This window comes from Mercenaria mercenaria, unplaced genomic scaffold (assembly GCF_021730395.1).
Source record: "Mercenaria mercenaria strain notata unplaced genomic scaffold, MADL_Memer_1 contig_776, whole genome shotgun sequence".
Classification (NCBI taxonomy): domain Eukaryota; kingdom Metazoa; phylum Mollusca; class Bivalvia; order Venerida; family Veneridae; genus Mercenaria; species Mercenaria mercenaria.
The window spans coordinates 46,904-73,097 of record NW_026463677.1 but is presented as its reverse complement, the minus strand read 5'-3'; the positions used below and the strand labels follow the sequence as shown (position 1 = coordinate 73,097).

The 26,194-nt window shown below is 34.6% G+C and overlaps 1 protein-coding gene and 1 long non-coding RNA gene across 2 annotated transcripts in view; both read left to right on the top strand.

Annotated features, from left to right (window-relative positions):
* Nucleotides 1–69: 69 nt before the first annotated feature.
* LOC128554821 (serine-protein kinase ATM-like) overlaps nucleotides 70–26,194 on the top strand; it is a gene marked incomplete at both ends in the record, with an annotated part of 71,183 nt that continues 45,058 nt past the window's right edge. The window contains 22 exons of the mRNA XM_053536133.1: nucleotides 70–232; nucleotides 1,010–1,114; nucleotides 1,428–1,495; nucleotides 2,030–2,090; nucleotides 2,897–3,060; nucleotides 3,681–3,788; nucleotides 6,513–6,650; nucleotides 7,448–8,045; nucleotides 8,577–8,933; nucleotides 9,483–9,705; nucleotides 10,095–10,306; nucleotides 11,716–11,798; nucleotides 12,521–12,679; nucleotides 13,481–13,553; nucleotides 18,495–18,655; nucleotides 19,141–19,249; nucleotides 20,272–20,442; nucleotides 21,865–22,025; nucleotides 22,654–22,906; nucleotides 23,444–23,538; nucleotides 23,953–24,079; nucleotides 25,048–25,262. Coding sequence (XP_053392108.1) covers nucleotides 70–232; nucleotides 1,010–1,114; nucleotides 1,428–1,495; nucleotides 2,030–2,090; nucleotides 2,897–3,060; nucleotides 3,681–3,788; nucleotides 6,513–6,650; nucleotides 7,448–8,045; nucleotides 8,577–8,933; nucleotides 9,483–9,705; nucleotides 10,095–10,306; nucleotides 11,716–11,798; nucleotides 12,521–12,679; nucleotides 13,481–13,553; nucleotides 18,495–18,655; nucleotides 19,141–19,249; nucleotides 20,272–20,442; nucleotides 21,865–22,025; nucleotides 22,654–22,906; nucleotides 23,444–23,538; nucleotides 23,953–24,079; nucleotides 25,048–25,262 — 3,804 coding nt within the window. The remainder of the gene's footprint in view (nucleotides 233–1,009; nucleotides 1,115–1,427; nucleotides 1,496–2,029; nucleotides 2,091–2,896; nucleotides 3,061–3,680; nucleotides 3,789–6,512; nucleotides 6,651–7,447; nucleotides 8,046–8,576; nucleotides 8,934–9,482; nucleotides 9,706–10,094; nucleotides 10,307–11,715; nucleotides 11,799–12,520; nucleotides 12,680–13,480; nucleotides 13,554–18,494; nucleotides 18,656–19,140; nucleotides 19,250–20,271; nucleotides 20,443–21,864; nucleotides 22,026–22,653; nucleotides 22,907–23,443; nucleotides 23,539–23,952; nucleotides 24,080–25,047; nucleotides 25,263–26,194) is intronic.
* Nucleotides 15,236–16,871, top strand: LOC128554823 (uncharacterized). The gene is made up of 3 exons (XR_008369705.1): nucleotides 15,236–15,671; nucleotides 15,956–16,122; nucleotides 16,587–16,871. It is a non-coding gene; the product is annotated as an uncharacterized LOC128554823 (long non-coding RNA).

Below are 26,194 nucleotides of genomic sequence, written 5' to 3'. Positions count from 1 at the left end.
ATTACTTCCGGTTTTCATGGCATATCATATATTATATCTAGAATTGTATGTTTAATTTATTTTTATCAGGCACCAGAAGTCCTCATTATTACTTCAACACATGCTGTCAGCGTTGAATGTGTTTGTGAAGGCGATAGGACCAACATCGCGTGTTCAAGTGTGTAAACTTGGTGAAGAGATTGTTCCTAAATTGCCATACTTGTGGCATAATGTTGCCTCGGAAGAGCTTAAGGTATAATTTTACTGTACAATTGTCTACGTTTTTCGTCCTCCACTGGTACAAGAAAAATCAGATAAATGTTTTATGTGAGGAAGTTGTCCCATTACTTGTGTACATCTGAGTGTTGGGATTTGATGATGGACAAGGGTTTCATTCATTACTGAAGTAGAAATAGGAAGTTGCCAAGAATAGGGGTTTCTGAGCAGCCAGGGTTTTCAGGAGCTGTAGTGGGGGGGGAAGTTGTTGTCATTGTCATAATGGAATTTTAATTTGTAATAGTAATAAAATAACTTGGTTATGTAAGTCTTTCCAAGTTATTGCCCTTGTTTGATATAGAAGTGATTAGTCCGCTCTTGTTCCTTTGAGCAGTTTGCCACAAATTCATTTTACTAGAATATGTATGTACAGGTTAAAGTGTAAAATCACCTTCATCCCTGAAATAGTGCTGTTTTGGTCAGTTTAATGGAAGCTTACTTTGATTGTTTTAAAATAAAACTGCATAAGTTTAGTCTGTCGTATGTTCTCCGTGACAGTTGATTAAAGACATTGTGTCAGAAATCATTGGTCCTCTGCCTCTGATTCATGTGGGGAAGTTGGCAGTTTCTTGTGGATAACAGGTAAGTACTGGTACAGAATCCAGTAACACTGTTTAGATCAACTGCCCACCATTACATATCTGAAATACTGCTGAAAAACAGCTCTAAAGTGAAAATGAAAAAAGAAAAACATTCATGGTAGTAACAATACAAAGTTATTGCCCTTGGTAAAATACCAATGTTGGCATTGCAGGATGAGTTGTTGGAGTTCTTACAGACCCAGATGTGGTGTCACCATCCTAATGGCCTGAAGAAAGACTCCCCTGGGGCTTATGCTGTGGACTGGGACAGATGGCTGGTCAGTATATTTATTGAATTATAAAATTTCATAGGTAAATGGAGTTGATGTTTTAAGGAAATTTTGATGTTTGATGTTGGTTTGATGTTTAGTATTAATAAAAAAGTGTTACAACTTTTAAATCGGTCATCCGATCCAAACTGAATTTTTAAGAAGAAACATCTGATTTAGTAGTTCAATTATCCTGACATACTTTTAGTGCTAAAAATATCAGAAATATTATGTGACACAAAATACACCTACACAAGTAAGAAATGAGATTTATTGTAAGAAATGAGATTTATTGAGATTAACCGTTGCCACTTTCTTTCAGAGCCATTTAAAGAAACTGTATGAATTAATGTACTCAGAAATGCAGCAAATGGGACATTCAAGAAATAGGTAAATGTTTGCAACATTATATTTTGACAGATATGAGAAGGAAAGTTGAGTATCTCTGTTTTGAACAAGTTCATCTTCCTGGTCTAGCTTTTATAGAGTCGTGTTTAATATCTGATGCGCTTGCTGTAAAATAATCAGTATTGGTGGGGGACTAATTTTTGTGGATTGTGTGTTTTTGTCAATACATGAAATTTAATCCCAATGAATGAATAATTTCCCCATTCATGTAATCTTCAGACGCCGAAAATCCGCAAGTTTAAATCTACATGAAATACCCGTTTTGGTCAAAACCACTAAATTTCATGCCCACAGAATTAACAATCTTACAGTATTCAAACATTAAATAATGTCTAGATTTTTTTTTGTCCTCGTAGATGATTCAAATTGAATTTTGATATTATATTTTGTGAAATAATTTGACAAAATTTGCAACTGTATAGAATGAATGCGTTTTGAATATAAACAGTCTCTTATTGTGTGCAACACAAAGTAAATATGATGCATCTTAAACATGAATAGTTTATTTCATTACAGGGGTAAAATATCCGAGTTGAAGCAAGCTTTTGTTGATTTAGCAGTTGATGTTTGTCAGCAGGTATGCATATAATGAACATAATTTGTATGTGTGTTTTGAAGCAAAACTTTAAACACTGCAGTAAATTGTTTGATAATTTGAAGAAGAGGGATTATATTGGATTGCTCATTATTGGTCTGTCTGTCTTGTCTGTTGATCATTTGATCTGTAGGCCGTTTAGTTTCCAGTCAATAAGTAGAGAATGCTCGGCCCTAGAGTGGTCAGCCTTCATCTTATGATTGTCTGTGGTCACTAAATGACCCCTGTTTTGAGGATCAAAAGGTCAAAGGTCACATCTTAATTAATCACAGTGACTTTGAGATTGAAAATAGTTTCTGATCAGTTAATACAAAAAGCTTAGGCCTATTGTCCCCAAACTTCATAGGGTTATTGCCTGTAGTCAGTATATGGTCCATAATGTTCATGGCATTTGGTCAAAAGCCAGTATCACAGCATACAAAATTCTATTCTCTGCTGCCTCTGAAAGGCCATCATAGGGGCATATGTGTTATACAAACAGCTCTTGTTTTAGATTTATTTAAGTTGATAAATCTGAAGTATTGACTAGAAAAAAAGTTAGAAATGACATTCATTTCATTTCTGTTGAAAACCAGTAATTTTCTTATCCTTTCCTATTTCCTGAAATAAATTATCCAAAGCCCAAAGTATTTCCAAATTTTAGCTATTAAAGCTGCTGAAATGTTTTTTCTTAAGTTTTGTGATTTTTTTAAATTAACTATTTTTTTTGGAATTTAATCTAAAGATGTTTCCATATGTAGTTAGTAAAAAGAAAATTTGATATAAACTAGAATAATTAATATTTTTAGATATTCTCCGAGAGCTCTCACACAATTGAAGTAACACAGATATCGTGTACTGGAAGTGATGGACAGACTGGGCCCAGTGCCAAGAAGCGAAGGTTGGAGTCTGGCTGGAATTCTATCAGGAACTTTATCAGTTCTGCTGGACAGACTCCAAAAATGGTTTCTTGGTAAATAAATTTATTTCACTTATACTTAGATTTTTGAAAAAAATATAGGACTAGATTTGCATAAACATAGAGTAAACCTTGGAAGTAATACATGTAGCCAGACTGATGTATTATGGGAAATGGGGTCTTGACCTCTGTTGGTTTTGAACTTGTAACCTTTGGATTGAAGGGCTTACAGTTTGCCTACTACTGCACATCTTTTCTCTAAATAATCTTGCACTTGTGATAAAGTTTTAAAAAAAAAAAATTTGAACAGGTTTTTTGGCATTAAATTATTTTGTGTCATCTTTTATTCAATGCATCTTGAAGTTGCAAATCTTGTGCAATATAACAATAAAAGACTAAGGCCGATAGATAGGTATTAAAATTATCCAAGAGACTATGGAGCCAGGAATTTCCACGTGACTATTTATGTTTGAAGAAACTAATTCAATATTTTCTTGTTAGGTTTTAAGTTAAGTCCAGCAATTTAGGTTACATATGGCCATTTTCATGCATTCGTGGTTTAGAAAGACTCGAGGTATCTTGCCGAGCGTTTATTGCAGCATGCAACAATTTCATTTAAGACTGTTTTTTCATGGGATGTTAAGAAAGTTGTTACATAAATTTTCCTGTTGTAGGTTACAACTTGTGACAGGCCTGGTGTCAAGATACACAGACAGTATTCCAAGAGATGAGGTTATGCCATACTTAACATGTCTTTCACATGCACTGTCAGATTGTAAAAGGTTAGTACCACTTGATGTCTTCATTTCTTTGAAGAGATACAAACATCCAGAATTATGCTAAAAAAATTTCAAGTTGAGAAAGTGCTACCTGTGAAGAAGATCATTTTGAAGCATAGAGTGCTACTGAGCAAAGTTGAAGCAAGCTGGGTTTGATTTTGTCAGTTGAGTGTTCATTAGAGGTAATGAATTATGCTGTACACCTCACATCCCTTGACATCATGATTTACCCAGTTTAGGCAGAGTTTTATTATGAAACTACAGTTGTAGTCTGTAAGATGTGTAGAGAATTTGCCTACTGCATTAGTCACACAGTAAAATATTTGTAGAAAGGATTTTACCTCCACTTTATATTGTCTCACATTTGTGAAATGTCAACTTGATTAATACTGATTTAAGATTGTTTGAAATTTTTACACCTTGACATTTGCTTTAAAGGCACTGACCTCCAGATTTTGGCTAAAAAATTATTTTTCTTTCGTATTGAAGTGTAGTCATATTATGAACATTAGGAAACTATTTTAAAAATGCCAAATCAAGAAAAAAAAGTGACCGCATCGGGACTCGAACCCGGATGGCCACGACAACAAAGAAGTTTTCCAGTAGCACTATGGGGAATATAGTGTTCAATGCACGTTAAATATACATATTTATAATTGAGGCAGTTTACCTCAAGTAAAGCGTCACAAACGCTTTTAGATTTTCATCGTAAAAATTAGTAAAAACAACTAATTCTCATGTGTTTCTGTAACGTACAGTCTGTCAGTAATTAAGTTTCACAGTATTCTTAAGAACTATAGCATTAATTTCCAGATATCTAACTAAAACTTCTTCTTCTTTTTTGTCGAACAATCTGGAGGCCAGTGCCTTTAAATATGTTGATGTGTGGCAGTAAAGCTAATCCTTTAAAGATGGTTGTACTTAGATCTGAGGGGCTGCCATGTCCAAGCAATTAAGGTCACTGGTTTCAAATCACTTGCCCTTAACAGCTGTACATGTAGGTTCTAAACCTATCTTGGGATACAGAATAATATCATGTTAGGAAGCCATCCAGCTGGCATATGGAAGGTTAGGGGTTCCACCAGCCTTTGCCAAAAAATAATTCCTGGAGATGCACCTAAGTCTTTCTCATCTGGTATGACCTCAGATTTTTAGCTCGACTATTCGAAGAATAGTCTAGCTATTCTACTCACCCTGGCGTCGGCGTCGGCGTCGGCGTCACACCTTGGTTAAGTTTTTGCATGCAAGTACATACAGCCATCAATTAAAGGCATATAGCTTTGAAACTTATTTTTTCTTTTTCTAGGTCAATTACCAACCTCTGTGGGTCAAGTCCCATAACTCTGACATGTATTTTGAGCAAATTATGCCCCCTTTTGGACTTAGAAAATTTTGGTTAAAGTTTTACATGCAAGTTACTATCTCCAAAACTAATGCAGATATTGATTTGAAACTTCACATGTGTCTTCGGGGTTATAAAACTAGTTGATAGCAGCAAGTCCCATAACTCTGACTTTCATTTTGGCCAAATTATGCCCCTTTTTGGACTTAGAAAATTCTGGTTAAAGTTTTGCGTGCAAGTACATACAGCTATTTCTAAAAGGAATATAGATTTGAAACTTATTTTTTCTTTTTCTAGATCAATTACCAACCTCACTGGGTCAAGACCCATAACTCTGACATGTATTTTGAGCAAATTATGCCCCCTTTTAGACTTAGAAAATTTTGGTTAAAGTTTTACATGCACGTTACTATCTCCAAAACTAATGCAGATATTGATTTGAAACTTCACATGTGTCTTCGGGGTTATAAATCTAGTTGATAGCAGCAAGTCCCATAACTCTGACCTTCATTTTGGCCAAATTATGCCCCCTTTTGGACTTAGAAAATTCTGGTTAAAGTTTTGAGTGCAAGTACATACAGCTATTTCTAAAAGGCATATAGATTTGAAACTTATTTTTTCTTTTTCTAGATCAATTACCAACCTCATTGGGTCAAGTCCCATAACTCTGACATGTATTTTGAGCAAATTATGCCCCCTTTTAGACTTAGAAAATTTTGGTTAAAGTTTTACATGCAAGTTACTATCTCCAAAACTAATGCAGATATTGATTTGAAACTTCACATGTGTCTTCGGGGTTATAAAACTAGTTGATAGCAGCAAGTCCCATAACTCTGACCTTCATTTTGGCCAAATTATGTCCCCTTTTGGACCTAGCAAATTCTGGTTAAAGTTTTGCGTGCAAGTACATACAGCTATTACTAAAAGGCATATAGATTTGAAACTTATTTTTTCTTTTTCTAGATCAATTACTAACCTCACTGGATCAAGTCCCATAACTCTGGCATGTATTTTGGGCAAATTATGCCCCCTTTTAGACTTTGAAAATTCTGGTTAAAGTTTTACATGCAAGTTTCTATCTCCAAAACTAATGCAGATATTGAATTGAAACTTCACATGTGCCTTCGGGGTTATAAAACTAGTTGATAGCAGCAAGTCCCATAACTGATATGCATTTTGGTCAAATTATTCCCCCTTTTGAACTTAAAACTCTTTTGATATTTAACCTTTTTGGGTAATATTTTCCTGCTTCTGGGACAATATTTCGAATAGTCGAGCTTGGCTGTCTTACGGACAGCTCTTGTTTTTTGGTGTGACTAGCCACTTAAAACGTAACAACCAGACACTACTGAGTGTATTTCATTTTATCTATGTTACATTTTTAGGACTGACTTAATGGTGTACATAATGAGATGTATCAAGTCGTTTGTTGTAAACTGGGATCAAATAGTTACCGTGGAAACAGAATCTCTGACAGAACAATCAAAATCTACATGGAATCAAATCTGGATGGTTGCTCTAAGGTAGTCGTTCTTTTAAAATTAATGCTAAGATTAGCTTTGATGCCTCTGTCCTGAAATGGTTATAGTAGTAGACTTCAAGCAACATTTCCTTTAACTCTATGAGTTTGAAACCCAGATATAAGTGTAGAATTCCTTTATGTGAAGATGCTATGTAGCTTTGAAAAGTTGGTAGTTCTACTCAGGTGCCTGCCACTGCCTGAAATAATCTTGGGTTTTCTAATTTTGGTAAAGGTGGAAAGTTGAAAGATGACATAAATCGTGTTGCAGATGAAGAATTGATTGATACGTAACAAAAACTTTTGCATTACCGGTAATATGCTGGTAGGAGAATAATACAGTCATAAGTAACAAGTGTGGACAAATAGTGAGAAAAAATAGATGTTATAAATACAACGAAAAAATGCCCGCTTGTACCTTAAATTGTTATTGGAAGGGCATCTGGGTTGTTTTCTTCCATCAAATGATTGTCATTGTTACATAAAACCCAGCAAAAAAAGAGAGCGGGAGAGAAGAAATAACGTCATTTTGTAATGTAAAGTAATGTATAAAAGCATGCTGATTCAGTGGAGTTACCTTATAAAAGATATAGAGCATGCAGTAATGCTCTGAAAGGTTTTAGGGAGTAAGAAGTAACAGTATGTTGTGGGAACTTCAGTAAAGTCTGCACAGGTAAATTAGCAGAGATAGAAAGATTAAGACCTTGTGTTTTAAGGATGTAAAGATTTGTATTGCAAAAGGAGGCTGAAGCCTAAATTCTCCAGAGTTTTATTGTAATCAGCTTATTCTTTGTATTCCAGGTTTGTGAGTCTACACAATGCCGAACCTGAGGGTTACATGTTACTCTCGGCCATGATAGAGAGACATCTAATTACACCAAGAAAAGATATTTGGTCTATTTTTATGCCATCGTTGACTCGTCCAATTACTGAATCCATCATATTTTTATGCCACTGTCTAGCATATTGTGATTTCCCAGAAAATTTTGTGCCAAATTTAGCAGTTGCAATGCCGTCTGCTGCAGCAGACGTGAAATACCCTCTTAGAAAGCAGCTTATTCATTGGTTGTTGCCATCTAGAGATGATGAAACTGAAATGTCAAGGTCACATTGTAAGCTCAACCCTGATTGGACAGCTCATGCATTGATGACCTTGACCTTGAGAGATCTGTCTGCTAAGTTGAAACAGTGCACTAGTGAAAAGAATGTACTGAGTGACTTGGAAAGGCGTTATCTAGGTAGCGCTCTTGAAATGCCGCTGGAGGTAGAAGAGACTCTTTATAAGAAAGAAACCAAGAAAGAAGAAAGCGACCCAGTTCATATATCAACGGTATTGTTGGTCATTGAAAATCTTATTAAAACTGAAGTGCAGTATTACAGTTCAAGAATGGAAGAACAGGTCTGTTATAGTTATGGCTATTACAAGAAAATGTGTGAAGTTTGTAAAATTGAATTTAGTTGATTGCTCAAGAAAAAGGGCAAATTTTGTCTTATTTACCAGACTTTTCTGAAAATATATTGCAGAATGTGTTTAAATATGCTAGGTGAATTTGAGAAATGGAAAATTATGGAATGTTTTATATACAAGTAATCTTGCAAAAGGATTTTCAGCAGGAAAACATGTTGCATTCGACTAGCGTATACACCAGAAAGGTTACAGCATGTAATAAAAACATAAGATATTGTTTTATGTATGATCATGCAAGCAAATTGAGCCAAGAGAGATTCAAGCTTATATGAAACATCTGTGAAACTACTACATTTAATTTAAATAATGAAAGTGGGAGTGCTTTAGTGACCAAATTAGGGTAAAAACACATTGTGAGCAGGTAAACTATCACACTACATACCTCCTGTACCAAAGATTTACTTAAAATATCTTTTAAACCCTCAAATGAAGCATGCATAAAAATATCCATTTAAATTGCAGGTATCTGATGTAGAAGAGACAGTAATATTTGCGAGACTGATTACCAGTCTTTTATCATTATTGCTAGGCAACCAGATTCTTACTCCACAAACTATTGCAAAAAGTGGACTCTACGACAGTTTTGTCACAGTATTAAAGAAAATGTCAAATTCATTGCAAGAGAAAGTGAAAAAAGATGGATATGCAAACTTGTGTCCTGTTGTTAAGGAGTTACGGGCCTTGTTTTCTTTTGATGGTTGTGATTTAGCGAGGGGAATGGAGGGAACACAGGAATGCAGGAATGTTATGACAGCCATTTGTAGAGCAGCTACACCATCAAAACTTGCTGATGTTCTGCTTGACATAGCAAATGATAAGGTATAAATTTAGACAATAATGTCACAGTAAGAATTTAGCTTCAAACAACTAGCTCTGTTGATAAGAAACATGTGAACGTTTAGAATAGATCATTCACACTTTTTAGGGGTAAAAATGAAATCTCCCATATTTGTTGAAATAGTATGTAGTGAAAGTTGCCTTTGGTACGAATCTATTCACATGAATTTAGCAAGATATTCCTTAAATGAGAAAACAGATGTTTTAGAAAAAGTTATAAGTAGCACATTTAAGAAACAATATATTAAATGATGAGCAAGTTCAGCATATTAAATTATTTGATACCAGTTTTCCCTCTTTGTACCTCAATGTTACATATATAATTTTATATCACCTGCTGTCCATGAGCTCCTCCATTGTATAGAATGGGTATGTTAAGAGTTCATGATAAAGTGATTCAGAATTTTTAATGTGTGTGGTATATAATATTTTGTTAGTAAGTACCTATTTTTCACAAACAAGTCACTGTAGAGGGTTATGAAAGAAAATTGAATACATATTCCACAATGTGCTTGATTTTTTTCTTAACAGCATTGTGCTAACAAGCAGATGAGTAGTACCAGCCTAGATGTCAGTCAGAACCAGTCTAGGTTTCACAGAGGAGCTAGCAGGCTTCTAGATGACTTTGATGATGAACTTGATCTTGACTTTGAGGACCAGTCCAACAATAATGATGCTATGGAGGTAGAAGATTTGGACTTCAATGATGGACCAGAAAGTCAGGATTCTGATGATATTTCCACCACAAATGAAGGTTTTTTGCAAAAATTGTTGCTTTGTTCTTGTAGTATAAGTATATGAGAACTAATTATCTACATGATATCTAGTCAAAGGCAACCTAAATAATGTAAAAGGTAATTTTGTTTACAAACTACTGTACATAATTTTGAAAAGAACGCTTATTATTACTGCAGAACCATTTTGGTTTTGACATAATTATCTTTCTCAATGATGTTGTTTATATGTCGGTCAGTTTTTAATAATGTACATTTGTTAACAAAGCCTGATAAGTTTTAGATTGTTTTCCCTTTGTTGAAATGTTAAAAAATTTAAAATACAATTTCTGTGGATGTTGTGCACATGTTTCTTTGCCTGTCTTAAATGTCCAGCAGAGATTTATGGTCAAGACATTTTTTTTTTCAGTATGTCAGAGTCTGTGTTCACCATGTGTACTGACAGAGAGTCAGGTTCTACGACTTGAGGCGATTCAGGCACTGTGTCATTGGTGTAACAATGATGTCAAATTACCGGTGAAAGTGAAGAGTGATGTAGATGTAAAATATGTGAAGTCTAAGATTGTCAGTCTGTTGGAGGAGAATGTGTTTGATCCAAGCCGGGCGGTGGACATTCAAATGGTAACTCTTTTATGTCATAGAAATTCTTTAGCTCCAAACTGAAAACTAAATTTTATCCTTCAAAGTAGAGAGTCACTGATTTGGCCTGATATTTTATACCATCCTGATTTTTATGCTCCTGGCATCTATTGATTTGGGAGGCATATAGTGATTGTCCTGTCCGTTCGTCCGTCCGTACAAGGTTAGCCAAATGGGACCATTGCGTCTAGCATCAATACCCCTTACTAGAATGAATTGATACTAATGCAGATGTAACCTGTGACCATTCCTCTTCTTCAGACATCACCTGACCTTAGTTTGACCTTAGGTTGCTTTGGACTTAGGTTGCTTTGTATCGACAAGGATGCCACTGGGGGCATCAAGCATTTATTGAACGCAGCTCCTTGTTCCAAATGTTATTAAAAAACAGATCAAATGCCAGTCCAAAAACTTCAACATCTGATTGCTGCTTCTGTACACAGTCTTGATTTGACAAATTACAGGGTTGTATTCTATGACTCTCAGAATTGTCAGCAAATTTAAGTTTTATATGAAACAAGAGTTAGCGATTTCTTATGAGTACAGTTTAGAAATTCTGATTTTTTGTGCTAATTATTAATTCAGTTTCCTTAAAAAAATAAAACTTCTAATTCTGTTGAGAATTTTAACAATATCAATATCAAGTATTTATATCCAACCGTCTCTAATGGCTTGTTTGTAACATAATCTTTTCAGAAAATGTTAAAATAATTTGTCATTTTCTCACTGTATTGTATTATTATATTTGTTATAAACATTGTAATATGTTTTATGCTTAATAAAGTATGTATCCATATATATCACAGATGCAGGATATAATGATATCCAAGCCCTGCTAATGTCTTGTTTATAAAGTATATCACAGATGCAGGAAATAAAGATATCCAAATCTCGCTAATGTCTTGTTTGTAACATATATCACAGATGCAGGAGATAAAGATATCCAAATCTCGCTAATGTCTTGTTTGTAACATATATCACAGATGCAGGAAATAAAGATATCCAAATCTCGCTAATGTCTTGTTTGTAACATATATCACAGATGCAGGAAATAAAGATATCCAAATCTTGCTAATGTCTTGTTTGTAACATATATCACAGATGCAGGAAATAAAGATATCAAAATCTTGCTAATGTCTTGTTTGTAACATAATCACAGATGCAGGAGATAAAGATATCCAAATTCGCTAATGTCTTGTTTGTAACATGTATCACAGATGCAGGAAATAAAGATATCCAAATCATGCTAATGTCTTGTTTGCAACATATATCACAGATGCAGGAGATAAAGATATCCAAATTCGCTAATGTCTTGTTTGTAACATGTATCACAGATGCAGGAAATAACGATATCCAAATCTTGCTAATGTCTTGTTTGTAATATGTTACAGATGCAGCATATTGTGATGTTACTGACAGATAAAGGGAACACAGTCACAGAAAACAGTTTTAGGACCATGGTGACAGCTGTAAGGTAAGAAATATGAAGAAACTCACTACTGAGGAGCCTCTGTGGCCGGGTGGCTAAGGTCGCTGACTTCAAACCACTTGCCCCTCATCGATGTGGGTTTGAGCCTTACTTGGGACATTAATTTCTTCACGTGAGGAAGTTATCCAGCTGGCTTACAGAAGGTAAGTGGTTCTACCCAGATGCTCGCTCATGATAAAATAATGCACAGAGGGACACCATCATCAAAGCTGGAAAGTTGCCATATGACCTATAATTGTGTCAGTGCAATGTTAAACCCAACAAAACAAAACAAACAAATGTAAACTACAGAAGCATAAAATATTTTCATAAGAGGTTCTAAATATGACAGAGATTGTAAATGCCACATGATTTGTTGATATCTCAGAAGCATGAATTACTCTTAAGTAAGTATTTGCACAGATAATTAACATTTTTATACCCTAATTCGAAACTGTCTCTCCATCTGACTATCCATGTAGTGATGCTGGAACTCCTTTAACTTTAAGACTGGGCGTACCACACACCATAATGGATCAACCATCTTGTAATCTGTTATGATATCATAAAAGTGTCTTGCCTGGACTTTTCTTATCTTAATGTATACATCTCCTTGCCAATGGTTTAATGAAAAATTGAATTGTCACAGGAACATTCCTGTCTTTAAATGAATCTGTACAGCAGATGAAAAGTTTGCAGCAGTTTTACACTAGCTATCTTTTTCCCAGAAATTGTGTGAAATGTCACCGACGTGATCAAGAAATTTGTAGGACCAATTTAGATCTCATTATTAGACTGGTACCTCACTTGGCTGAAAATGACAGTCCACCAACCAGTGTGCTGAGAGAATGTAGAGAATCAGTCTTGCACCTTGCCAATGCATTCTGGTATGAATTTAAAATATTGTAATTTCTCTGTTTGTTGAAGATTTTAGCTCATGATTATACTAGGACCTAATTGTTCAAAATTTTAACAGGTGATTGAGCTAACAGTAGTTTAACTTTTAGCATTATGTTTTGACATTTTAGAAGACTTAGTGAGATGAGTATTGTGTAAAGTGAATGTCACACGTGGATACACATGTGAATACTTTACAATTTTAAGTATTAAAGAAACAAATTTTGAAATGATAATCTCTTAAGTTGATTTATAAAAGATCAGAAATCAAAACATGTCATTCAGACACATAATTGCTGGAATATGCTCCACATTGGCAAGAGCACCCACTCAATGGCAACCCAGTGCCAGTCAAGTGAAGAAGTGCTTCAATGTTAAGCTGATTTGTGACATGGTTGTGTTCAGTTCACAATATTAACCTTTACACTGCTAAATTTCTAAAATGGACTGGTCCATCATTCAATTTGGGCAGTACCATTTATTATTCAAAGGGGCGTTCACTGAAAATTTGCAGACTGAACAGCCTTGTATATTATATTTTTTACCTATGCACATCTTGGAAACAGCCATCCATGTCTGCTTAGTAAGTGTGAGATGGATGAGAGAATGTCAAAGTTGAATGTTTTAGTCCAAAATTGATTTTTTTTCCAAAAGCAAAGGAAAGAGACTGTTCAGTTTGGACATGCACATTCATTTGTAAAAATTTACACAAACAAATGGTAAACTTATGAATAATTCCATGTCTTACATAATTATGCATCTGTAAAAATGCTTTTTGTTGTATATTTAAGGAAATTACAAGAAGAGAGTTACACATCAGATGTCAGATGTTGTCTGGCAAAAACCATGGAAACTTTGCTGCAGGTTAGTGTATATTTGAAATATTAATTTCAACTCATTTATTAGCTCGACTTTTCGAAGAAAAAGTAGAGCTATTGCACTTGCCCCAGCATCGGCGTCGCTGTCGCCATTGGTTAAAGTTTTTGATAATGTCAAATATCTCGGTTACTTTCAAAGCTTTTGACCTGAAACTTAACATACTTATTAACTATTAAAGTTACACCAGGAGAAACAATCCCCATAACTCTGATTTGAATTTTGACAGAATTATGCCCCTTTTTAACTTGGAATTTTTTGGTTGAAGTTTTTAATAAAGTCAAATATCTCTGTTACTATCAAAGCTTTTGACTTGAAACTTGAAATAGTTATTTACTATCAAAGTCTACACCAGGAGAAACAATCCCAATAACTCTGATTTGAATTTTGACAGAGTTATGCCCCTTTTTAACTTAGAATTTTTTGGTTAAAGTTTTATCAAGTTTCTACTGGCAGAGCTCTAATTCAGAGTCAAACACTGAGAAACCCGTCTGTACTTATTCCGTGGTCTTGTTGAAAAAAACATGGAAAGTAATAAAACTTCCATGGAATTTCAAGGTTTTCATGTAAGATTTACATGGATTTTTGCCGTGATTGCTATTTTCCGTGCATTTTCTTACTATTCTCGGAAAAAATCCTTGGCAATGCCATCAAAACTCCACGGAAAACTGAAAAAGCTTGGGAAAAAACCTTGGAATCTGACACTTAGAAAATTTAAGATGAAGAAATTCTAACACTTAGAAAAAATTAAGCACGGAAACTCACACTTAGGAAAATTTTAGCACAAAGAATTTCGACTTAGTCAAAATTTGGCACGGAAAAAGGGCACGGAATGTTTCCGTGCAAAATTTAGACTAAGTCCACACTGATACCTAGAATTTTAGCTAGATATTTTAGACATATTTTAACCATAGAGTGCAATATTTATGCAGCTATTCATTCAAAAGAATATTCATTCAAATACTGTAAAATCAGATACCCTTTCAAGATTGAAATTTTGTGAATATGAAAATCCTGTTCTATATATTCTCATTTATAATGCATTGTTTGCACATGCATATATTCATACATAATTATTATTTAAGCCAGCCCTCAATTTTCACAATTATGGAAATTGTGAATACAGTAAAAACCTGTGTTAAAAGACCACCTGCAAACAAAGACCACTTTTACAAAACCTGTCTGAAAAGACCATAATTTTTTTCTCCAGTCAGACCATTATCAATGAATTATTTAACCAGTTTAGAGAGACAATCTGTAAACAAAGACCACTTAAAATAATATTAAATTGCAGCAAAGAATTCATTCATTTTGAAAATCTCAAGATTTGTTTGGATTATACTTAGGTATTCAAATTAACTGAAATGAAACAAGGAATCTAACTAATTAAAATTTATGTCAATGTTTACATTTTGTGTATTAAAAGGATGTAAATTAGAATTCTATCATTTTATTTATAATTAATGTAACAAGATATATCATTGAAAATTATTAAGGTCCTATTTATATTGAAGCTATTTATTTTTTGGTTATTGAACACCTCAAACAACAGCACCTGATAATAGGCATTAAAAGACATGTCACAAGTACAATAAATTGTAAATGATATTATACTTTTAATATAATGTTACATCATCATAACTGAATAAGTATATTCTTTTGATGATTTGCAGTGATTAATTATCTTGCTTTTACAGCCAATTAATATACTGCTGTTCAATGTATACAAATGTGTTAACACACAGAGATATAGCTTATCTGATCAAGATAAGGACCAATGAAAATACAGGCTTCTGAAGCCATTTTACACCTGTACCCCAAAAAATAATCCCAATATTTCTGCTTGGGTTTTTTTTTTTTTTTTTTTTTTAATGTGATCTTTGCAAATGCTGTGAGCAAATAAATGGTCAAATTTCCCCATGAACTGTATACTTAAATATTTTAAGAACATTCTATATATTCCCTTCAGTAACTATATTGTACCAAAGAAAATGGCTCATGAATACAAAAATTTGAATGTAAACAGGAAGTTCTTTGTTCATGCTGTTGGAGGCAAATGGAATAGAGCTAACTTGAAACTCTAAAATGCTTTTAGAGAGATATCAGGTAAGAACATCAAACTTTCTAATGTAAAATTTAAGTTTTAAAGCTATATGTCACAGGTCTAGAATAAACAGACTGAAGCAGGAACTTTATTCATCTTAGTAAATTGAACTTTCACCTGGTTACAGGTAACTTTTTCAGGTATATGACTGAATGATAATTTATACTGCTTCTGAGAAAACAGTTTATGCATACTTAATTGTTGCAGTTTTCAATAATTAATTGCTTGTAATTAAGTACAAATATGTTAGTAAAATCACTTTGAACCTCTGACTAAACATTTTCAGATGAAAGAGTGTGCATATCTAGTTATTTGAAGTATGCCTATGTATGAATTGATGTAGTCAGAGAAATCAGATGGCTTCAGTGACTATGCTACAGGATGATATGAGATCACAGACAGAAATTCCATCAAGGATCAAGCATAAATTACAGAATATTTCAACTATAATTTGTAAGTTAAAATTTGCAAACTGTCTTATACTATACAATTACTATAAAAGGTTGATAAATTATTTATTTTGTTGGAATCACACTAACAGGTTGATCATTACACCAACATTTTATGACATTATTTTTTTGTCAGTTCTAAATTCTAAAATTTCTTTTTAAGCTTGTCTGATTAAAAAATAAACTTGCATTATTGTATGGTCAAGCACTTACACAGATGAGGGATAGTACCCACAGGCGGTGCTCTCAATATTTTCTTTTCAGTGTCCAATAAATAAATAAATAAATAAATAAATAGTTTTGATACATGTAGAATGTTTAAATGGTAACTACAAATTAAAACTGGCTTTAGAGTTGTCATTTCACATACTACTATACTAGGTTACAAATACTGTATTACCTAAAATTTTATTTTAATCGCAATTACTAATATAATTTGTTTCTATAACTATATTATATCATTTTCAGAAATGGCTGGAATGAAGTTCCTGACACTGGTGATGGTTTTGGAAAAGCAAAGAGACATTCTGATGCCACCTTGTATTGAGCCTACGATACTCCAAAAATTTTCTATCAAATCATTTTGATATTTAATATATCTTTTAGTTTAATTTTCAAGTTTAAGCTAAGTAAATTTTTATTTTTCTTAACCACAGATGTAAAAACTGCTGGCAGATGTGTTATTCCCCTTGGAATTTTATACTTTTTGTGTTTTTGAAACCCAGACCTGTCTCAATATTTTATTAAAATAATTTTGTAATAATATTTCTTTTTTTTTTTCTTTCCACTTTTCCTCAGTGCCAGGCCTAATTCAGAAATGCCAAAGATTTTCAATTTTTTCCTAGGTTGCAATTCTTTGAAATTGTTTGGATTTTCATAACAAATCTCAATGGAATTCATTGGGATTCACTGGAAATTTGTGTCAATACCAGCAATGTTTTCCAATGGTTTTCCATCAAACCTTTCCAAACTTTTGCAAAGAATGCTTAGAAATTCCTTGAACTTTACTGCAATGATTTCCAATGAATTTTCAAAGAATTCCATGCCGATTTTCATCTGCATGTTCCCCTGGGTATGTGAATTTAAATTCAAATTAATTTTCAGACTTCTCTACTCAAAAATTCAAAGAAAATCTCAACCTGGGAAATTTTCCAAGGTTTCCGTGGTTTTTTTAAACTGAGAACATTTTATATGCTTCTCGGTTTTTAGAACCTTGGATATTTTACAAGGATTTCCGTGGTTTTCGTTTATGGACCACGGAAAAAAACAACACGGAGAACTGCAAGAGTTCCGGGCCTTTTTACCATGGAAAACATCCGAGGTTTTGTACCATGGAAAATATCCAAGGTTTTGTACCACGGATTTGGTCCGAATACTCCAAGGTTTCCGAGGTTTATTACCACGGAAAATATTCAAGGTTTAAAACCATGGAAGTTGTCCGAATACTCCAAGGTTTCCGAGGTTTCTATCCATGGAAAAAATCCAAGGTTTTTTGCTGCGGAAAATATCCACGGTTAAGTACCACGGAAGTTGTCCGAATACTCCAAGGTTTCCATGCATGTGCATTTTACGAGGTTATTTCGCCAAGGTTTCCGAGGTTTTATTCCCTGATTTTTTTTCTTTGGTCAAAATCTTTCAAAATAAAAGAGTCCGAATACTCCATGGTTTTTTTCCAAGCTGTTTTTCCAAGCTTTCCATGGAAAAAGTACAGACGGGAAAGTCGAGCGCGCTGTCATCAGACAGCCCTTGTTAGGTTGACCATCTGTAAAATAGTTAGATCTATGTTACTCAACCTGGTGTTGCCATTGAAGGTTATTGGCAGTGTCACACCTTGGTTAAAGTTTTGCTTGCAAGTTCATATCTTGGTAACCTTTTGGATTGAAACTTGACCTGAGGTTTCCTTGTCATCTAACCTACTGAAATAGCCAAATTAGACGAGATGTCAAACTATTATTTGTACGATATTTAGAGTGAATTTAGTATTTACAGGCATATACATCAATTAGTCCATCTTCATACACATATTTATTCAATTTAATTTTAATAATCAAAAGAGGAAGTAATGATATTAATAAATTGTTTAACTTCTGTCAGAGTAAATTTAGAAAATAAATCAAATTTTGTGCCTTAGAGTTACTTTCTTAATTGTGAATTACAACAAACATGTTAAAAAGTCTAGTTTGCTGTGTATGGTCCAGATTTATATAGCACTTTTTGAATTTGCTAAGTTTTTATAATTTGCAACAGAGGTAGGGCAGGAGTGTGCATATGTCTTTTATAAACAGCCCTTGCTTAGTATCTTAGGTTTTCTGTGTGATCAGTAAAATTATTATCCCACCAATATGTAAACATTCAAATTGAGAAATTTCATTTCAGTATGACCCAGATTGTAAGTGGTCCCGTTTTCCATCTGATCAAGATGAGGACAGTCCGTCCTCGCAAGGAGACAGTGGTCCAACTCCTGCCATCAGGCTTGTAGACTGCGCAGGTGATGTGTGCCACAGTGTTAGAATGCAAGCTGTCTCAGCTATATACAAGTATGAAGAAATTCACTTAAAAAATCTAACATTGTATGCATATAACATTTTGATGCAAATGTTCGCTTACAGTCTGATATGCAACATATTCAAAAGTGAGACAAACATAATTTTGATTTAAAAGACATTGTATCAGAAATCACTCATCCTCCACCTCTGATTCATGTGGGGAAGTTGGCAGTTACTTGCAAAGAACAGGTTTTTACTTATACAGAATCCAGGAACACTGTTTACGTTAACTGCCCACTGGTAACTTATATAACTGAAATACTGTTGAAAAATGGCATTAAACCTGAAAAAACAAACAAAATTTGGATTGATTCTATTTGGAATTATGACATGCTAGCTTTCAGTGAAGTATTAAAATTGATGCTGATTCTAGAAGAAAGTTTACATGATTATTAATGACAAATACTTGTGAAATGGTAAAGCAAGAGTGTCTTGTCAAAAAGGGTCTGTTTAAAAGAATATTCTATGCTTTTTAGGTTGTTTGTAGATGTGAATACTCCAGGCATGCCTCCAGTAGACAGAAATAAACAGGATCAGATGTTTTCTCGACTGTTCGTTGTTTTAAATGACTCATTGGATTTTCAGGTGAACATATTTATTAGTGTTTTTGCCTCTTTTTGTAGATTTCAAAATTTGATTGGTAAATATCGAGCTACAAAGCGGGGAATCTGAATTTGCTGTAAAGTAGGAGCTCCTATGACAAAGTGGATATGGTTTCTAACTTTGAATCATATGCCCCGCTTGGCTGTGGGTTGAGCCATGTTAAGGTCTTCATATGAGGAAGCCGTCTAACTGGCTTGTGGAGGCTGGTGGTTATAAATGTGTGCCTGAAATAGTAGGGGCACTTGGAGTTTCTTCATCATAATTATCTGAAAATTAGCCATATCACAAGTGTAGTGCATTGTGATTGTATGACTTTAAAATTTTGAACCCAACAAAATAAAACTAATGTTGATGTAATGTTATATGAAAATCAAGGTAGCAGTGTAAATGTCACTGTTGTACTTTGAAAATGCATTAATTTTATGGCTGCAAATTCTGTTTTACCTTTTAGGTTTGGATAGCTCTTTTCTTGGAAAAAAGTTAAAAAAGTTAGGAATATAGTATACGTCCAGACATTGTATCCCTGTTTTTAGTTCATATGAACAAAGTTGAGGGTGAGTTATTAGTTTAGGTGGATGGTCTGTCATTCTGCTTCAACATTTTACTTAAACTTGGTTCAGCTTGACCTCTTAGGAGTTGCTAGGGCTAAAAACAGAAAATCTTCATAAAGACTTCCTCTGGATGTTCACCAAACTTGGTCAGAAAAAAGGTCAAAATTTCAAGATCCTCCTCAGTTGTGTGACTTGGGACCATTGGGGCTTCTTATTTCACCCTATGACAAAGTCTTACCTAGATAAAAACATTGTCATCGACTTAGCGGAGGGAATCATTCGATTACAAGTTAAAAGAAATAATGTGATTATGTACCATGTAAGTTGTATACTAATGTAGGTAAAATAGGAAGATTAATCAAGAAACTGTCTTTATTCATATGCAGCTACAAAAATCACTTTTTGAAAAGTTGGTTGTTACATTCAACTGAATGTAAGAATGGTGCTTTACAGGGCAGGTTGTCACCAGAACGTCTGGAGGATGAAAAACTAACCAGGATAGCTAGTATGCTGACTGCACTTGGTACAGTTATATGTTCTAGCCCTGTGTGTGAGAAGTTAGCCGTGTTCTCTATGATGCAGTTTATAAAAGAAAAAGATGTTCCAGTTGATATGGTTCAGAGAGTAAGTTTCAGTTTTATGTTTCACAGAGCAAGGCTTAATGGCTTGTTAGATTTGTTGTAAAGTACAAAATAGTCTCAGGTGTGCTTATGATTATAGTAAACTTCATGTATTTTATGGCTGTAAAGTCAAGGTCCTTTGAAATTAAAAATAAATATTGTAATTCACTGTTTACACCCTGTATGATATCTAATTGTATATGCATAGAATGTGTATACCTTGAAGACAGTATTCAGATCTGAGTAGAAGGACCAGAGCTATATGCTCTTGATTTATCAAGCAATACCATGTTCCACTTTGTTTATTCTCTTGCACATTCATTTCTCATCTTAACATTAATCATATTTATACAGAATGTATACATATAAGTTTGTTGATGAGCCAGATCCAAGAATTAGGTACAGAGTTATGTGTCTTGTAGTTTAAAAAAATGCCAAATTTGACTTTGTTCATACAGTAGCACTTCCGTCACATTGCCAGTATAAATGATGTACACATAATATACAGTATCAGAAAGCTTTCTGTCAAGTTTGACTTTGGGCAAAATCAACCAGGTGGTCTAGAGTTCAATGCCATTGCATGTGCATTCATAAGTGGATGCTCAAGTGTGGTGTACATAAATTAGGTCACTGTGACCTTGAACTTGTCATTAAGTAATAGTACTTGTTTCGTTTTGGTTAATGAGTTATAACTATATACATGTACAATATACTATAATTTATCTTTTGATACCCTCTCCCCACCCAAAGAAAAAAAATTGACTTGTATCACAGATACAGTAAAGACTGCCTTAGTGATCCCTTGCCTTGTCTACAACGACCTTATTATTTCCTCTAAATGCAGTTCACGTTAAAAGTGGCTTGTTTCTAGCTACTCCCTGTCTGATGCGTACAGCAACCATGGTTTCTTATCCCCAAACCAAGACTTCGAACCTTTATTATGACTTTTTGACCCACCCTCTCAAAGGGAGAAAACTTCTGCAGTACAAATCACGGAGTGTAGTTCTCGATCTTAATAACTGCATCACCGTCTTATCGACAAAAATAAAGTGAAGCAGACTGAAAGTTCATTTGAAATATTCCATGTTTTTTTTTCAGGTTGTGAAAAAGTCCTTAATAAAATACTAATTAGCATATGTGTTATTTGCCGTAAAGCAAGACCTCTCCTCTCCTAGTCAGATTGTGTATAGAGACTTCCTGTATACAATGACGTTTCTCAAGTTTTCTGAAGGTTGGTCACTGTAGACAGTCTATACTGTATATTTTACTTCTTTACCTTTCTGTTTATCTCACTACATGTGTCTTTGTAGTTTGGTCAGATGTTGCATATCTGTTCACTCATCCATTTATAATGAAGCGGTATGAGGAGACATGTGCTTCTTCCAAAAAGCAGTCTCTAATGATTTGACCTATCTCAATTTTCCAGATTCTTCAGAAAGTCATACAAGTGTTGGGATACGATACACACATTAAATACATAGAAAGTTACCTTCCTTTCTTTTTACACAAATGGCTTCAGTCTGGATGGAGCTTGACAGAGTTCCCTTACCAGTTAATGGGATGTGAAAATACCAGGCAGTTCTATAGGTATGATACACTTTATTGTGAAAATGACAGACTGTTCTGTAGGTATGATACACTTTATTGTGAAAATGACAGACTGTTCTGTAGGTATGATACACTTTATTGTGAAAATGACAGACTGTTCTGTAGGTATGTTACACTTTATTGTGAAAACTTCCAGGCAGTTCTGTAGGTATATAACACTTCACTGTGAAAATGAGCAGTTTTATGAACAATTTTATTCTGCCAATTTTAGGTAAAGAAGTGGCATTGTGCATGATCTGATTTTAGCTCTGTGGTGTAAAACTGTTTGGGGACCAGTACAAAACTTTAAGCATCTGTTTGACTGCTTGCTAGGCCAGTTTTTAAACTGACCAAAGACAGACTGTATTTTGGGATCAGTATCCAAACTCAGTTCTGTAACTTGAAATCAGGTTGTCTGGCTGTCTTTACTGGAGAATTTTGCCATCATTGGCCAGTTACTTTTTATGTTGTGGAGTGATATCAAGTGGCAAACCTTTGTAAAAAATCTAAAAATATTTATTGGTAGAGTGACAGTTTAAACTACTTGACAGTTTAGTGCCATTTACAACAAGTTCAACATACATGTACGTAGGAGAAAAAGAAAGAATGGAGAGTCTTTTTATTTCAGGATGTATTTAAGCACCATCATACCAGAATTAGTTTTTTGTCAAAATATGGAGTCTATAGAAGGTATTGGCATAGACCTTGGTTTCTCTGCTAGAGACTTGTTGAAGGACAGTATACCTTACGCAGTGGTCCACATACTGCCTGTGTTTGCTGCCAGTAAACAACTGGGACAGACGGACAGTTCCGGAATGAAGAAGAAAATTAGTCGAGCTACTGCATGTTACAACCTACTGACTAAAGAGCTCTCAGAGGAGGTTAGTGAGGAATTTCTTCATACTTGTAGTTTCCACAAAGAGATAAAGATAGTTACTGTAGTCGAAGTTATCTAGAATGTACTTACTATAGGATGTAGATTGAGGAAACTATTCTGCCAGTTGTTGAAGGCCAGTCGGTCTATCAGAGTGCCTAGAATAATGTTGAAGAGGCACCTGGGGTTGCCAAGGTCTCCTGGAAATGGGGCAAGTGTCCTTTGAGGAGGGAAGGAGACTGGGAGGGAGTATTCTGCAGCATTGTAATGACAAAAGGGGATTGATTTCCAACAATTCCATGTTGGTCAAAAGTAAATCCTTAAACAGATTTTTTTAGGACCAACACATGAGGAAATTTTGTTTTGTGATCTTTCAGACAGATATATTGAACAAAGTAGGGTGGAAAAGTATATTCCAAGGTATGGGCACACAAAAAATGAAGCAAGGCCCTGGTCCCTTTCCATTGTTTAAAGGTGCCATATAAATTGTTTTAACTCAAAACTGAGGAAAACAGACCAAAATGTATGTTGTTATGTTACCCAGGTTGTGGACAGACAGATAGTAAATAGTCTGGATGAAATAGTTGCCAACCTGCTCATGTGCCTGCATGATACAGAATCTGATGTTGGTAATATCAGGTAAACTTTACTATTTTGTGTTCACTAATTATATCAAAAGGCACTGTTGATTCTGTGTCTTAAGGAAAGTCTTGTCTGGCAGTGCAGATTTTGTACTAATTAGATTTATACAAAGTATACCTTTTATTACCTCCCTTTCAGAAGTCTGACTTTGGAATATCATTTCAAACATTTATGGTAAAATTGTTTTTAGCAAAGTTGTTTGAAAATTCTATTTTGGGATTGATAACATCAATGAAACATAAATTTGTACAGTGTTCATATGCTTCATTCATTTAATTTACAAAACAGACATACAGGTATAACAGAAAATACCTTATCTGCACTATGTACTCTGCTATAACACCTGCACATTGTCTGTTTTAAGGTATTTACTGTTTCTCACAATGTTTTAGCTTTTGACTTATTTTCCAGAGACACCAATCCTGAACCGAACCCGCCATTTTATAACACACAGACAATCACCTGGACACTGGACTATATCACCAGTAGTTTCTCAGGAAGTGGAAAAACTCTTGTAGAAATTCTCTCCAAAACTACAGTGAGTGTTTCATTTATTGACATATCTTGTCAACATGGATTTAAATTTGAGCCGCGCCATGAGAAAACCAACATAGTGGGTTTTGCGACCAGCATGGATCCAGACCAGCCTGCGCGTCCGCGCAGTCTGGTCAGGATCCATGCTGTTCGCTAACAGTTTCTCTAATTGCAATAGGCTTTGAAAGCGAACAGCATGGATCCTGACCAGACTCCGCGGATGCGCAGGCTGGTCTGGATCCATGCTGGTCGCAAACCCACTATGTTGGTTTTCTCATGGCGCGACTCATATATCTGTATGTATGTCTCTGTTGCATTCAGCATTTTATTAACAGCATTCTTGTAAAACTGGGGAAGAGGTTAATTGTTGTAACAGACAAAGTGTTGGCCACTCAGTAGGGAAGTCACAGGTTCAGAGCCTGGTTTGGTCATGACAGTTTCTTCCTATAAGACATGAATATATAAATTTGAGAAGGATTTGATTCAGCTTTAACCTGTCTACACTTCACAACAAGATACCTGATAACCAAAGACTGAATGATTGATATATTTAATTGTTGGTTTTCATGTACCTTTGTACTTCCTGTATTTTAGGTCAGAAAAGAAATATTTTTTTTATACTAGATAAGTTCCTTTTGATTGTCTGTTTAGAAATCTGTATGAAAGAAATTTTCAGTAAATATTCAAAGACATATATTATGTACAATCTAGTTATATTTCTGTTGTACATATGAAAAGTGAGAATTTACAGCTCCATGTAACAAAATAATGAACTGAGACAAAAAAAGACTGTATTCTATATCATGCTGATTACTACAAAATAGTAAAATGGAAGAAATGTTTAAATTAGAAATAATTTTCCAATTTTTTTCCAGAATTTGTGTTAAGAATGCTAAAATTGAATCTTAGCACTACATGTGCTTTAAAGTGGACAAAACAGATATAAATAAAAGTTCATGAACCTTTTTCCAGGACAGCATACAGAAGATCTTGCTAGAGTTATCTGTCCGTTTATGGAAGTGTCACAGAATGTCGGAGAAGAGACGGACATTGTTTATGTATCAACTGTTTACTCGACTTCTCCTCAAACAGTTACATACCCAGCTTGGTGGTGCCTGGGTGTACGTTCTCAGAGATGTGATACTACGCCTGGTCTGTCTCCTTAAAGATATTACTGCTGTTCCTCTGTAAGTAAAGCAGCTTCCATAGTTGTAAAATTGTGTTGTAAACCAGTCTTGAAACTCCAGCAGTTGATTGGCAGGTTCTTAGCAAAATCTTGAAATTGACCAATGACGGGGTAGCATTATTAGACTGGTCTCAAAACAAAGTTGTATAAACTTGGACCTGGTGAGGAAATTATCCAGCTGGCTTATGGAAGGTCAGTGGTTCTACCCAGGTGCTCACCTGTAATGAAATAATGCCCGGAGGCACCTGGGGTCTTCCTCCACCATCAAAAGCTTGAGAAGTCATCATATGACCTAAATTCTGTTGATGTGTTTCTAAACCCAACAGAAACGAAACAAAACAAAACAAAAACTTGTGACTCTGGTGTTTTTGATAAAAGTGAGTATTCATATCTCTCAAGGAATTGAAAACTCTCCATGTGTTTAAATAATATCTAAAATATAGTACCTTTGTGAAAGTTAGTTGCCATTTATTGAGTAGAAATCTGGATAAAATTGCAAATTTGAGGAAAGAATGTTTAACTGAACTAGAATGTGAACAAATAAATTTTTATGCCCCTGGCATCGACTGATGCATCTACTGATGCTGGAGGCATATAGTGATTGTCTGTCCGTCCGTATGAGGTTCACCAAATGGGAACGTTTCGTCTAGCATCAATACCCCTTACTAGAATGACTTGATACTAATGCAGATGTAACCTGTGACCATTCCTCATCTTCAGACATCACCTGACCTCTGTTTGACCTTGAACTTGACCTCGTTTTGGACTTGGTTGCTTTGTATCGACAAGCATGCCACTGGGGTCATCAAGCGTTTATTGAACACAGCTCCTTGTTGTGTTTAACTTAACAAGATTTTGAACCATTTAACTTAGCTAAGATTTTTTTAGGACATGTTAAGGAGATAGAAAATTGGTCAGTTTGGCTGTTGGTCA